We start from the raw sequence: 16,364 nt of genomic DNA, 5'->3' as shown, positions 1-16,364 counted from the left end.
TCCAAAATGAAATATTTGGACTTTGACATAGTCTGAATTGAAATATATTGACAAACATGACTACCAACTTTGATCCAGTCACATTTCAAGATCATACTTTGAAACAATCCTTGAAACTTACAACTCTATCACGACTGAGTTTTCCGTTTATCAAATAGAGTTTCAGTAAATACTATCGCGATATTTTAATGTGTTACTACACACAATAGAATCAATCAATGAAATAGCACCTGTTGCAAATATTTCTAACTTGACAACCACTTGTGCATACCGCGATCGACTTGTGACGCGATGAGTTAAATCGGAATATTTCAATCTATTTGTCGAAACCTTGAACAAACTATCAGGTTATTTTTGTTGCAATCGAGTGAACGGAAATAGTATTACGTCTCAACATTTTAACATCTTCCCATACACAAAAGAGTAAAATACAAAAAAACACCTTGTCAAGTCAATCCGTTTGTAACTTACCCAACCAAAGCAAAAAGTATCCTTATGAAAAGTAGACACGACTACGCGAGTAATCACCACAATCCAAAATCCATAGCAAGTTCGGTTGTAGTCATATACCACCAAATCGTCATTTTATTTGTTCAACTGTAAAAGTCGTTACTATTCTGTAAGATAAAGTAATTACTACTCGGTATATTTTATGAACCAAAGTAAATACTACTCGGTGTGCGGTTTGAGATTACCATATTACATTTTAGTATACGAGATTTGAATATCTGACCAATGTAGTTGAGAATTCATTTCTTACAATCGAACGCCGGCGTTATCTTAAAAATTTTCACGATGTAAACATATGAATTGGCACATTGATTTTGACATATGAGATTTTGTAATGGTCGATCATGACTTGATTATTAAATTATGAGATTATTAGACCGGGTTGTGTTGAAGGTTATTATGATACCAACAAACTTTTCAGAAACATTGTTATTAACATATCGATTTGTGAAACTAGATTACCACGTCTGAAATGTTTTTATTAGGAAGATTAACCCGAGTTCGTAAAAACCACGCAGCGTATTGTGGATATCAGGAAATATTTTACAAATGTAATTGCCTCCAGTAACCAAGACTAAAGATGAAACAACAATTTCCTTTGTTGAACAATAACCGGCATAATACTTTATCATCGTAATCTGCGGTGGGAATTGAAACACTTTCGCACATTACCCGGTGTCAAGATATCACACTAGGTGAATTGACATACCACCTCTTGATTAATACCTAATCCATCGCACCATTTCACATACTTTGATCATTACAAAAGTAAATTGGAATATGTTTGCTAGATGCATTCAGTTAGAAATGTCTGATACACAACAATCGTAATATCAAGGAAGTACTTGCTACACTATAATTCACTAAACGTGTTTTGTATTGTTGTTCATTTGTAGTATTGATTGAAATTGTTTTTGAACCCTCAAATAATAATTCCCGACATGAAACTAAGTCGCCGAAAGTCGTTACCATCACAAAGAAACAATTTGCACGATGTTTACTAAATGTGTCCTATAGTTAGGCGTACTGGAATTATTTGTAAAACACACACACACGATCAGAGAAATTGGAAATTTTTCCGTTGCCATTCGCTAAAGTAAATGTCATCACAATACTCTACCACTAAAAGACGTTACTTGTATGTGATTGAATCCCTAACAATTAACCCACTATTCCAAAGAAATTTTACTCACTCGACAGATATGAAACAGCGTCACTTAATCGGTCTATATCGTTTTTCTAAAGGTAAATCATATCCATCCAATAGAAAACAATTTTCACTAGCTTGGTAATGAAACCGAAGTCTTCATTAAATATTTTGTTTGTGTTAAATACTTTGCAAAAAACACACTGGAGTGGTTGAGCTTTACATCAACAGACTGTAATCTGTAAATCAAGCTTACATCCGATTTGTAACTGTATTGTTTACCTAACCGAGCTGTATGCACAGTTTGATATTTTTGTCATTTAGTGATTGCTGAACATACCACTTCGAAATAGTGCGTTGATCTCAATTCCCTTTATCCTGATAATCGAAGTACTTTTGTTTTCAATTCATAACAATCGGCTTTTCTATGACATGATAAATTAGAAGATTTAGAAGATTGGTTGCATATCACGAAAAATAATATACCACTCAAATTGATACTGTTACTCCATTCATCGATATTTTTTCCGTTGTCGATTTTCAAACGAGTAAAATTTATTACTTGAGTTGCTCTGCTTAATGTAAACTCACCCGTCTTTCAACAACAAACAATGTTAAAAAAGTATGCAATCAAACACAACAAGTTTTACGATACTAATTATTATCCCACATAACTCATTTCTTACCGAAGACATATGAGATATATTCATGTTACACGAAAATATTCGCTCATGCTACAAACCTGTACAATGATTGGTGGTGCTTTCAAACTGTTTCGATACCTCAAGAACTTTATTGTCTGAATGGTTGTTCATGTATCGTAATAATCAAGTAGTTCAACACAGAAATAGTATTAACAGAAACACCAGAGTTGTTTACACAAAAGTTTGTATGTGTACAGTATACGAATACCATGTGTAAGTCCAGCACAATTGTGGTATCCATACGAGTTTAGTTAACACAATTTACGACACCGAGGTCGCCTCATCTTTCGTAAGACAACAAACCAAGGCTTCAGGATATGTCAATGTCATAACAATAAATCAGCTACTCCAACAACAGAGTACATATGTTTTCTAGTACGGTGCTTACATCTTACACACAATTCATCACATGGTTGTCCTCACAACAATAAAACTAAAACATACTATCATACAAAATGGTCGTTATAGTTTGCACACCAACGATACATCGTACAAGTAGCAAGTCTCGAGAATCTAGTTATTCAAAAAACGTGAAAGTGTTTCTACGCCAAGTCGGTATGTTGGTCACCAACAGCTACCGGCGACAACGTTTAACAATACCAACGACACTAAACACACGATACCTACCCAAGTAAAATTACCATTTTCACCTGGAGGTCGATCGTTACCCGAGTAGAAATACCATTGTCCTTTGGTGATTTATCGTTTTCCCAGTGTAACAAACCCTTTCTCCTTTGGAAATCTATTTTTCTCTGGGTAACAAACCTTTTTCACTTGGAAATATATTTTTTCCCTGGGTAACAAACCTTTTTCACTTGGAAATATATTTTTTCTCTGGGTAACAAACCTTTTTCACTTGGAAATATATTTTTTCCCTGGGTAACAAACCTTTTTCACTTGGAAATATATTTTTTCCCCGGGTAACAAACCTTTTTCCCTGAGCAACAAACCATTTTCACTTGGTGGTCCGTCGTTTATCCGAGTAAAAATATCATTTTCCTTTGGAGATCCGGCGTTTACCTAGTGTAACAATACATTTTCACTTGGAAAAATACTTTTACCTAGAGTAACTAATCATTTTCTCCTGGGTAACAAACCCTTTTCGTCTGGAAACTATCATTTACCTGAGTACCAATACCGTTTTCACTTGGAAATCTATCTTCTCCCTGGGTAACAATATCATTTTCGTTTTGAAAACTGACAGCCACACCGAACAATTGGATTTTTTTGTATTTTGTTACAACGGGCAGTGACAAAATATACACCAACAACGACTCCGATACATTTGTCTAATCAAATATTCACTTGCTCTGATGCATCCCATCAAAATCATTGGTTACTCACATACAATAACAATGAGCTGTTGTACATCGACATGTATGTTTTCGGAATTGGCGAATAAAGGGGTTTCCGATATGTCCGTGATGTCCGGGTTCGTGCTTTGGATTTCCCAGAGTCAAAATGTCTGAATAAAACACCTCCTCGACGATGGTTGGTATGCGGATAATGGTGTTCGGAAAACGGATGAATTTATGTTCCCCATCGCGCTAACAACTCCGGGTTACTTGTGAGTTTCCTCAGGTCTGTTTACTATATTGTGTCTTTACTGATCAATACATGTCACTCCAGTCAGCTGAAACCGGATCACTAATATGAGAAAGTGTGTGGGGGCCTGATCCGGATATTCACTCATGAACCAACGACCAATATTCAAGTAAACATGTTACAGACCGTGTTTTGTCTCCATGAAAAATACCAATGCATACACCATCACATACAAGTAACGTCACGATTGTTCACAAGTAATCGCGTAAACGAGGTATACATACAATGTGTCGGTGTACAAACATCACGGAAAATAAATTCATGTTCTCAAGTCTCATCATGCGACGACTCTGTACATTCAATGTGGGCATAGATGACTTGGAGACAGGCAAGCAGCCATATTTGGACGTAACATGGTCTTGGTATGAACCGACCTCCACCCAATATGTGAAAAATCAATCTCACACGAGTACAGCCCTTTCACGGGTTCACATCTTGATTTTGTAAGATTGTTCGGATTCTCAGGTAGACTTGTATCATGATCCAGACTTCGACATAATCGGGTTGTGCAACTCGCTCAATCCCTCCACGTATTGTTCGTCCTAACCTTCGAACTTTTTTGCTGAGACCGCAGTGTTTCACCTGGCATAATGTATTTGGCGATCACCATCGTTATCAATCTTTCACGCGATGAATATGTCAGATGTCGCTACTCCCACATAACGATTACAGATAAACATCTTGAGCAGTGACTCCGGATTGAAATCGTAAACAGGGACTCTGTGTGTGTGTGTGTGAATCTCGAGTTCGATTACGATTAGATAATGTAATCCAAGGTGTGTCTCTGTGAGTTGAAGGATTATTTCGTGTTAAAGGTTGATTTCGTGTTAATCACACCTCAAGAGTGTGCTATCTCGTAATTCTACAGGTCGTTATAAAACGCGGTTGGAAACTTTTGGTCTAGTTCAGTGGTTCCCAACGTGGGCGATATCGCCCCCCAGGGGGCGATTTGGCGATCTAGGGGGGCGAAAATGACGAAGGGGGCGACAGGGGGGCGAAAATGGACAAAGGGGGCGACGGGGGGCGAAAATAGCGAAGGGGGCGATAGGGAGGCGATGACGCGTAAAAACGGCTGACCTTTTTTTTTTTTTTTTTTTTTCAGTCATCCACCTAGCAATGCGGAGCGAAAAAACGTTATTTTCAGCTCTGAGCGGAGAAAGATGACCTTTTTTTTCTTTTTTTTTTTTTTAGTCATCCACCTAGCAATGCGGAGCGAAAAAACGTTATTTTCAGCTCTGAGCGGAGAAAGATGACCGTTTTTTTTTTTTTAGTCAACCCGCCGGTCATTACAGTCTGTATGCCCAATTACCGGTGCACAAAATTTGGTGGGCGATGATCGGTGTTGACCTTGAAAAGGGGGCGATGGGTCGAAAAAGGTTTGGAACCACTGGTCTAGTTGATCCAGCTACGTATTGAAACGGTGCACCCAAGCAGACAATTGAGAAAACGTTGTCGTAACCTGACCATATCCACGACTAAATATGGGACTACGCGTAACTGTCCATAGATTCCTCTGGCCCCACGCCGTGGTTTTGCGACACAGACAAGATGCAGCAGTGGAAATATTGAAAATGAAAAACGATACCTTGGTGACATTTGATTTGGATTTTACACCTGATGAACCATACAGTCGATTGGTACATTGGGATGACAACTCTATCGTCAAGGTTTAGAGAAAAGAAATGTACAGATTTGTTGGTGTTGTGGATATTCAGCGAAAATCAGGGTGTATGATTGTGTATGGTTCGCATATTTGACTGAGAATATATCAACATGCATAATGCGCTGTCCATTGTATCATGCCGTGTGTCATCTATGCCCACATTGAATGTACAGAGTCGTCGCATGATGAGACTTGAGAACATGAATTTGTTTTACATGATGTTTGTACACCGACACATTGTATGTATACCTCGTTTACGCGAATACTTGTGAACAATCGTGACGTTACTTGTATGTGATGGTGTATGCATTGGTATTTTTCATGGAGACAAAACACGGTCTGTAACATGTTTACTTGAATATTGGTCGTTGGTTCATGAGTGAATATCCGGATCAGGCCCCCACACACTTTCTCATATTAGTGATCCGGTTTCAGCTGACTGGAGTGACATGTATTGATCAGTAAAGACACAATATAGTAAACAGACCTGAGGAAACTCACAAGTAACCCGGAGTTGTTAGCGCGATGGGGAACATAAATTCATCCGTTTTCCGAACACCATTATCCACATACCAACCATCGTCGAGGAGGTGTTTTATTCAGACATTTTGACTCTGGGAAATCCAAAGCACGAACCCGGACATCACGGACATATCGGAAACCCCTTTATTCGCCAATTCCGAAAACATACATGTCGATGTACAACAGCTCATTGTTATTGTATGTGAGTAACCAATGATTTTGATGGGATGCATCAGAGCAAGTGAATATTTGATTAGACAAATGTATCGGAGTCGTTGTTGGTGTATATTTTGTCACTGCCCGTTGTAACAATATACAAAAAAAAATCCAATTGTCCGGTGTGGCTGTCAGTTTTCAAAACGAAAATGATATTGTTACCCAGGGAGAAGATAGATTTCCAAGTGAAAACGGTATTGGTACTCAGGTAAATGATAGTTTCCAGACGAAAAAGGTTTGTTACCCAGGAGAAAATGATTAGTTACTCTAGGTAAAAGTATTTTTCCAAGTGAAAATGTATTGTTACACTGGGTAAACGCCGGATCTCCAAAGGAAAATGATATTTTTACTCGGATAAACGACGGACCACCAAGTGAAAATGGTTTGTTGCTCAGGGAAAAAGGTTTGTTACCCGGGGAAAAAATATATTTCCAAGTGAAAAAGGTTTGTTACCCAGGGAAAAAATATATTTCCAAGTGAAAAAGGTTTGTTACCCAGAGAAAAAATATATTTCCAAGTGAAAAAGGTTTGTTAACCAGGGAAAAAATATATTTCCAAGTGAAAAAGGTTTGTTACCCAGAGAAAAAATAGATTTCCAAAGGAGAAGGGGTTTGTTACACTGGGTAAACGATGAATCTCCAAAGGACAATGGTATTTCTACTCGGGTAACGACCGACCTCCAGGTGAAAATGGTAATTTTACTTGGGTAGGTATCGTGTGTTTAGTGTCGTTGGTATTGTTAAACGTTGTCGCCGGTAGCTGTTGGTATACTATCACGAGTGTGAAAAGGATTTACACGGCCTGTGCAGAGTATCGTGTTAGTAAACATATTTTTGGTGCGACGAAACAAGATCGTTGTTTAAATTTTAATGCATTTCGATTACCGAGCTGCTGTACAATAGAGATGACTTTACATTAGACCGTGCTGTATACTTCGATTAAAACCACACGACCACATGTAAATCTATTCGCACAACTCGATGATGTTGATATAGTGTTACTAAAATTAATTATTACCTATTTACACAACATAAAAATAACAATTCATGTCGTAGCAGGTTTCTTGAACTCGTGCTTGATGAAACGAATGGTGACAAGTAGGCTTTGAGTGAAAAATAATTATTTAGAGTAGTGACATTTTGTGACCAATGAATGTAAATCGATCATGATATTACAATATATGCTTTCGTCAACATACCGACTTGGCGTAGAAACACTTTCACGTTTTTTGAATAACTGGATTCTCGAGACTTGCTACTTGTACGATGTATCGTTGGTGTGCAAACTATAACGACCATTTTGTATGATAGTATGTTTTAGTTTTATTGTTGTGAGGACAACCATGTGATGAATTGTGTGTAAGATGTAAGCACCGTACTAGAAAACATATGTACTCTGTTGTTGGAGTAGCTGATTTATTGTTATGACATTGACATATCCTGAAGCCTTGGTTTGTTGTCTTACGAAAGATGAGGCGACCTCGGTGTCGTAAATTGTGTTAACTAAACTCGTATGGATACCACAATTGTGCTGGACTTACACATGGTATTCGTATACTGTACACATACAAACTTTTGTGTAAACAACTCTGGTGTTTCTGTTTATACTATTTCTGTGTTGAACTACTTGATTATTACGATACATGAACAACCATTCAGACAATAAAGTTCTTGAGGTATCGGAACAGTTTGAAAGCACCACCAATCATTGTACAGGTTTGTAGCATGAGCGAATATTTTCGTGTAACATGAATATATCTCATATGTCTTCGGTAAGAAATGAGTTATGTGGGATAATAATTAGTATCGTAAAACTTGTTGTGTTTGATTGCATACTTTTTTAACATTGTTTGTTGTTGAAAGACGGGTGAGTTTACATTAAGCAGAGCAACTCAAGTAATAAATTTTACTCGTTTGAAAATCGACAACGGAAAAAATATCGATGAATGGAGTAACAGTATCAATTTGAGTGGTATATTATTTTTCGTGATATGCAACCAATCTTCTAAATCTTCTAATTTATCATGTCATAGAAAAGCCGATTGTTATGAATTGAAAACAAAAGTACTTCGATTATCAGGATAAAGGGAATTGAGATCAACGCACTATTTCGAAGTGGTATGTTCAGCAATCACTAAATGACAAAAATATCAAACTGTGCATACAGCTCGGTTAGGTAAACAATACAGTTACAAATCGGATGTAAGCTTGATTTACAGATTACAGTCTGTTGATGTAAAGCTCAACCACTCCAGTGTGTTTTTTGCAAAGTATTTAACACAAACAAAATATTTAATGAAGACTTCGGTTTCATTACCAAGCTAGTGAAAATTGTTTTCTATTGGATGGATATGATTTACCTTTAGAAAAACGATATAGACCGATTAAGTGACGCTGTTTCATATCTGTCGAGTGAGTAAAATTTCTTTGGAATAGTGGGTTAATTGTTAGGGATTCAATCACATACAAGTAACGTCTTTTAGTGGTAGAGTATTGTGATGACATTTACTTTAGCGAATGGCAACGGAAAAATTTCCAATTTCTCTGATCGTGTGTGTGTGTTTTACAAATAATTCCAGTACGCCTAACTATAGGACACATTTAGTAAACATCGTGCAAATTGTTTCTTTGTGATGGTAACGACTTTCGGCGACTTAGTTTCATGTCGGGAATTATTATTTGAGGGTTCAAAAACAATTTCAATCAATACTACAAATGAACAACAATACAAAACACGTTTAGTGAATTATAGTGTAGCAAGTACTTCCTTGATATTACGATTGTTGTGTATCAGACATTTCTAACTGAATGCATCTAGCAAACATATTCCAATTTACTTTTGTAATGATCAAAGTATGTGAAATGGTGCGATGGATTAGGTATTAATCAAGAGGTGGTATGTCAATTCACCTAGTGTGATATCTTGACACCGGGTAATGTGCGAAAGTGTTTCAATTCCCACCGCAGATTACGATGATAAAGTATTATGCCGGTTATTGTTCAACAAAGGAAATTGTTGTTTCATCTTTAGTCTTGGTTACTGGAGGCAATTACATTTGTAAAATATTTCCTGATATCCACAATACGCTGCGTGGTTTTTACGAACTCGGGTTAATCTTCCTAATAAAAACATTTCAGACATGGTAATCTAGTTTCACAAATCGATATGTTAATAACAATGTTTCTGAAAAGTTTGTTGGTATCATAATAACCTTCAACACAACCCGGTCTAATAATCTCATAATTTAATAATCAAGTCATGATCGACCATTACAAAATCTCATATGTCAAAATCAATGTGCCAATTCATATGTTTACATCGTGAAAATTTTTAAGATAACGCCGGCGTTCGATTGTAAGAAATGAATTCTCAACTACATTGGTCAGATATTCAAATCTCGTATACTAAAATGTAATATGGTAATCTCAAACCGCACACCGAGTAGTATTTACTTCGGTTCATAAAATATACCGAGTAGTAATTACTTTATCTTACAGAATAGTAACGACTTTTACAGTTGAACAAATAAAATGACGATTTGGTGGTATATGACTACAACCGAACTTGCTATGGATTTTGGATTGTGGTGATTACTCGCGTAGTCTTGTCTACTTTTCATAAGGATACTTTTTGCTTTGGTTGGGTAAGTTACAAACGGATTGACTTGACAAGGTGTTTTTTTGTATTTTACTCTTTTGTGTATGGGAAGATGTTAAAATGTTGAGACGTAATACTATTTCCGTTCACTCGATTGCAACAAAAATAACCTGATAGTTTGTTCAAGGTTTCGACAAATAGATTGAAATATTCCGATTTAACTCATCGCGTCACAAGTCGATCGCGGTATGCACAAGTGGTTGTCAAGTTAGAAATATTTGCAACAGGTGCTATTTCATTGATTGATTCTATTGTGTGTAGTAACACATTAAAATATCGCGATAGTATTTACTGAAACTCTATTTGATAAACGGAAAACTCAGTCGTGATAGAGTTGTAAGTTTCAAGGATTGTTTCAAAGTATGATCTTGAAATGTGACTGGATCAAAGTTGGTAGTCATGTTTGTCAATATATTTCAATTCAGACTATGTCAAAGTCCAAATATTTCATTTTGGATTATCTGGATTTACCTTTAGTACATCCCGCGGATGGATTCCGACACCGTGCTATAACATTTTTGATAATAAGGACTCGAGGCTTTTCATGATAGAGTTGACGAGTGATAAGATGTGTGTTTTTGTTAAGAGTTTGATTTCAAGTTAATAAAGACAATAACTGTGTAATGCACATACTTGTGATTCTTGATTCTTGTAGAGTTATAGTTGGTATTGATTCTATAAGTGTGAAAACAGTGACGTGGAATGTGCGAATAATTCGATGCGGCTGAAAGTCGGCGTCAGTAATATTCGGGTTACGGTCGAATCAAAAGATCACGAAAAAGATTTCTCAAAATAATTAGAATTGTACCGAATTAACACATTCAGATACGAATCAACTTGAGCTGCGGTGTAGTAAGTTTCATTTCAAGTTGACAAATTGACACATTGATTGAATATTCTCATAATTCTTATCGTGCAACTAAAGTCAGCCGCTGTTCGAAGTGTCAAAACATATAGCAACCACCAAAAAGTGTCAAATTGTTGGTTTTCGAATCACCGTCTGCGACGGCTCTGTGACAAACTAATTACCGAAATATTACCTTGTGAGCGATCGGTATGTCTTTAACACAAAGTTCCTAAAAATGGTTATGCCCGAGACATTATCTTGTTAGCGATCGCGGGATTTGCAATCTATTTTACACTTTTTGAGGTGTTAGTTTGTGAACGCGTTTCTTGTTGGTATTCGAATCGCCGTCTACGCCGGCTCTGCGGTAAACTAATTATCAAAATATTACCTTGGAAGTGATTCCTAGATTTAGCAAACTATTTCACACTGACTGGATTAGTGTAATAATCGATAGTAGCACACAGCTACATGGGAAACAATTCAGCGCGCAGGTCATTCGAAATATAGGTCGCACGCACACTGCGTAATCCCCTCGCAAACAGGCCGCGTTTCCGTTTGTGTGGTTATTGTTGGTGACTCGTACATATTCAACACCGCGCGAGAGATGCCTATACTCGAAAGTACGAATCACCGCCACGCCCATAAGAACACATGGTGAATCAGCAGAGACCCTGTAAGAATACATGAAAATACGACGCACCAACGCCGCCTATACCTGAAAATACGACTCACCAACGCCGTCTATACTTGAAAATACGACTCACCAACGCCGTCTATACTTGAAAATACGACTCACCAACACGAGTATTTCGATACGATTCACCGTCGCAGCCTATACCTGAAAGTACGAATCACGACCCCGAGTTTTCAATACGAGTCACCGCCGCAGCCTATACCCGAAAGTACGACATGCGACCGCACCCATAAGAACGCATGGTGAATCACCAACACAGCCTATACGCGAAAGCACGACATGCGAAAGTACGACGTGCGAGAGATGCCTTTACCCGAAAGGGCGATGTGCCACCACGAGTTTTCCGTGCGATGTGCGAGAGATGCCTATACCTAAAAGTGCGATGTGCCACCACGAGTTTTCCATGCGATGTGCGAGAGATGCCTATACCTAAAAGTGCGACATGCGAACGCACCCGTAAGAACCAATGGCGATGTGCGAGCGGAAGGGGGGTCTAAAAGCGCGATATGCCAACACGAGTTTCGCGGCGACATGCGAGCGGGCCCATAAGAACCAATGGCGATGTGCCACCGATCTACTATACTACTAACGTGTACTAATGTCAATTCCAAACTAGTGATAGACTATGTCATTGGCTTATTTCTTAGAGTGTTGGGTCACTCCTTCACAAAGTAGCTAGGTAACAAGCTTCGGAAAGAGAGTCGAATAAAGTAAGCCAGGGTACACGTGGTGATTTGAAGGGAAAACCTTGATTCGAAAGTGTTTTACAATGTTTTCAATTTCAAAATTGATGGCATATATCTTACAATGTAGATTTTAGCTAATCTGGACGAGACACTGGCCTTGCAGCACATTGTGATTTAGTTGAACACACTGCCAGTGTCCTTTTTAGTTTATAAATCTGCTATATTTTTCAGATTGTCATGTTCTACCCGCGCTGCTAAGGATTGACATCTCATTGCAACAAGTATGTGATCGCAGGGTCAACAAGAAACGTTATTACAAGAATGACGGTTCAATGACGATGCGAATATTAACAAACTTTTCCCACATGAAAGTGTAGGGTACAATACTATATATATCACCATGAGCATTGTTGACTTCTAGGCATGCAATCTTTTCATTTCTCATCAGAGCAATAAATGAGCATTGCAACAGTCATCATGTGTGGTATTGTATATTGACAAATTATCAAGTATATTGACGATTTATCATACACTCGCTAGATGTTAGCCAGTTATGCAGAGCTGTCCGGGGCACAACTGGTACGAGCAGATTGGTGCATGAAGGCACCACGGAGACCAAAGTATAAACCCGGTTAGAATGAAAGATCTCCGGGTCGCCATGACCCTTTCATATCCAGCAAATAGGTTGGGTGTCAGTGACAGTTTTCGGTTTTTCTTCAGATTTTGTGATTTCCTAGCATGGTTCATATTTTGTAATCTTCTTGCATGGTCCGCGGCGTCATGTGGCCGGTCATCTTCATCTGAAAAATAAGATCATACGGCAGCATACGATGGACAAGTCACCATCAGACAATATCCTGTAATGATAAGACATGAGTGATCAACGATCATGGTTGGCATAAGCTGGTCGCATTTTCGATAGATATATAGGCTACAAATTGGTATTCAATCTATGATACGTTTCAACCATATGTGCAGCAGTGCAAAAAGTGTGGGCTGTTTTCAATCTATAAACCTGTATTTGAGAGTAGCTCAGGAATTTCGTAAATTTATTCATTTGTAGACGCCTGCAGGCCTTAGGAGGAGCAAATCCAAAACTGACCCGATTTTAGGTTGAATATGCTGATCATCTTCCTCCAAATCAAGATAGAGCTTTCCCTTCCTCTTATATGCTCCCCAGCCACCTGCTGAACAGTAAGTAAGTGACAAATTAGCATCCAACTTGATTCTAAATTTCACCAGTGGCGGCTCGTCCTATAGGGCAACTGGGGCATTGCCCCACCTAAAATTCTGTTCAATAACAATTCTTTACCATTTATAGACGCACACCTATCTATATAAACCGAAATCACAGCGAAAATCGTATACTTCTTGTCCTTTCGCTTGTAAATGCCCATATATAGCGAAGTTTATGCGAAAATCAAATTCTCTTCTGTGTTTTCGCTTTGCGAATGCCTAGCCGGGGCTTGCCCCGGTAGCGCTCATAACAAGCTTTCACTGTCTATTCTCTCAAAACCGCGCATAATAAAGAAACGGTGATTTACTCTCTCCTATTCATAAAATTACCGAGCAACCGGGGCACGATAGCTATGTGCCCTTAAGGTGTGATGTAACAATCGTATCTATAGCTGAACTCTGTTACCGTCAAATGCGTTTAGTCGACCTTTGTTGGTATAGGTCGATTTTAATGGGGTTTCACACCATGAAAACTCTTGAAACTTGTTATGTCATGTCGTGATGGTGGTATTTAACACTGCCCCAAGTTTCAGGGTTTCTACTTAAAGTTTAGGGTAGTAATTCCGTTTCCGAAGTTGAGTGTGTGCTGATCCGTCATGTATCGCAAACAGATTTTACTCAAAAGCCGGTATTGGTATCCATTGGTTTTGACGGTGTTCAATACTGAGATCGGTTATGACATTTGGCACGGTAAGTCTTAATGTTAGTATCGAACGCTGTACCAAGTTTTAAGTTTGTCACTGAACTGTGTTAGTGGTAATTTCGTTTCCTAATTCGAGTGAGAGCTGACTCGTCATTTATCGCTAACAGATTATACGCAAAGCCGGTATTGGTCTCTATTGATTTTAACGATGCTCCTTACCTAGATCCGTCATAAGCTTTTGCACGGTATGTCTTGATTTTAGTATCGAACGCTGTGCCAAGTCTCAAGGTTGACACTCAATGATTAGGGCAGTAATTTCGTTATCAAGGTCGAGTATGGTAAAGATGTGCTCCGATCTGACACTTTAGCCTACAACACATTGCGGATTTCACGCAAAAGCCGGTGTATCTGCGGTAACGTTAAGTGAGATGATGATATCATTCTCAGTTTGCATTCAAATATTTACTTTGATCGTATATTCTCCAATGTCAATTTCACCGTGAAATTGTGGCCTTCAAGCCATTTGCGTACAACCCCTCGTCACTTGATCAGCCTATTCCTCAGTAAATTTTACGCAAAATCCGGTGTTGGTCTGTTCGCATTAATTTTGACAGTGTACCATACCGAAAAGGGCCATGAGGCCACTTCTCGATAATGTCATGTAACAGTGTACCAAGTTTAAGGCTTTCATCCACGTATTTATTCGGTAATATATTTTTCAACGGCGATTTCGCAGCAGACCTATAAGACAGTAATAAAAACGTATGTGTCGTGTTACAGTCTCCAGTTTCAAGGCCAAAATCTCTTATGCTGTACCGAGACCAAATTTCCGAGGCTGCTATTCTTAGTCCTTTACAATGATGTTTTGGATTCAATAGGACAGGCCCAATCTATGAGATAACAATTGCGTATCTGTCCGAATTCGTTGACCTTTCCAATTAGGCTTACGCTATCTCTCGAGTTATAGTCATTTCCATTTCTGCAGATAATTAGTCAGGTCTAATGCGAACATGAACCGTGTTGAATCTTTGTTCCGTACGCCGTTTACGCAGTTACCACACTTCAAGTCACAGCTCACCAGCGGACCTCTCGTGGCACATACGTTAAAATCACTGTTGCCGGGAAATTCATGTTACCGTACCATCATTAAGTTACTTGTTTACGTTGGAAAACGTCATTGTGACGTCATCTTGATAAAAAGTCGCTTGCAGCCCTTGCCCCACCACCCGATATTGTCACGAGCCGCCACTGAATTTCACCTACCTTGAATAAGAGATGCGTCCTTTTTCAATCGGGCAACATTTAGATAATAGAATTTTTTAGCACAAGCTTTTCTGGGAGCTGGCTCTTTCCTTTGTGGGGAAGAGAATGATGCGGACTTTTTAGGCAAATTGAGGCAAGGTATGGCTCCCAGCTTCAGCCGACGTCTCCCAGAAGCACTTGCCGCTATGATATCTTCTGGCCGGAAATGTAGATCACATATTGTGGCTCTTAAAAACAACATAAATGGTCCATGAAAGAATAATTGCATGATGCCAGTAACAACGTATAGGTCACTGGTTTGCGCTTAGTACATATAAATATCCAGCTTTGATATCATACTGGCATGCACTAGCCTGGCGGAACACCTCCCATACCATTTACAGATCATAATCTGTCACAACAGAAAAGGAATTCCGTAACTCACGATTCTCTATCAAGCTGACTGATTATATTATCTCTTTTATCCGTAGAATCACGCATGGACAACATAAAACAACGTAGTTGCGATCGGTGCTGCCTTTCCTGTTCGTCCTTTGCGAGATCTACCCTGTAAATGACAAAGAGTGCTGAATTACTATTTTTTCGGCTTATAGTATTACAACCAGGGACGGCACAATTCTTCGCAGGCATTTCCAATATCCGATAGCTGTAAATAAGTACCAATATAGTTCTGCAAAACATAGATATATATATATATAGTAGATCAAATGGTACATCCGATCACAGCTAACAAACGAAACTTTGTGGATGCCGAAGTCTCGGCGGTCTCACGGCTCTCGCCATAGTGAGCAAAACACGGTTTCGCGCCTGCGCTAATTTGCTCGATGACTTGTCATTCAACCGTATCTGATTGACAGGCCACGCAGTCACCATTCTATCCCATTCAGTTTTCCATGATAATACTCAATCGGCGTATCACGAATCACGATCCCTTGGCAATCCTTCAGGACGTGCTGCTGCCAGAGATGAGC

At 38.7% G+C, this 16,364-nt stretch overlaps 2 protein-coding genes across 2 annotated transcripts in view; one reads left to right on the top strand and one right to left on the bottom strand.

Annotated features, from left to right (window-relative positions):
• LOC145452069 (tyrosine--tRNA ligase, cytoplasmic-like) overlaps window positions 1–16,364 on the top strand; it is a 539,006-nt gene that overhangs the window by 78,139 nt on the left and 444,503 nt on the right. The gene's annotated exons all lie outside the window — the stretch shown is intronic.
• On the bottom strand, window positions 12,727–16,289 carry LOC145452629 (uncharacterized). Its single transcript, XM_080330814.1, has 3 exons — window positions 15,818–16,289; window positions 15,394–15,620; window positions 12,727–13,435 (listed from the first exon to the last, which is right to left on the bottom strand). The coding sequence occupies exons 1-3, from the start codon at window positions 16,072–16,074 to the stop codon at window positions 13,305–13,307; spliced, it is 615 nt and encodes a 204-aa protein (XP_080186940.1). The 5' UTR covers window positions 16,075–16,289; the 3' UTR covers window positions 12,727–13,304.

The sequence above is a fragment of the Botryllus schlosseri genome, chromosome 12 (assembly GCF_051294905.1).
Source record: "Botryllus schlosseri isolate E-star chromosome 12, Bs_hap1, whole genome shotgun sequence".
Taxonomy (NCBI): Eukaryota; Metazoa; Chordata; class Ascidiacea; order Stolidobranchia; family Styelidae; genus Botryllus; species Botryllus schlosseri.
This window is presented reverse-complemented; position numbering and strand designations above follow the sequence as displayed.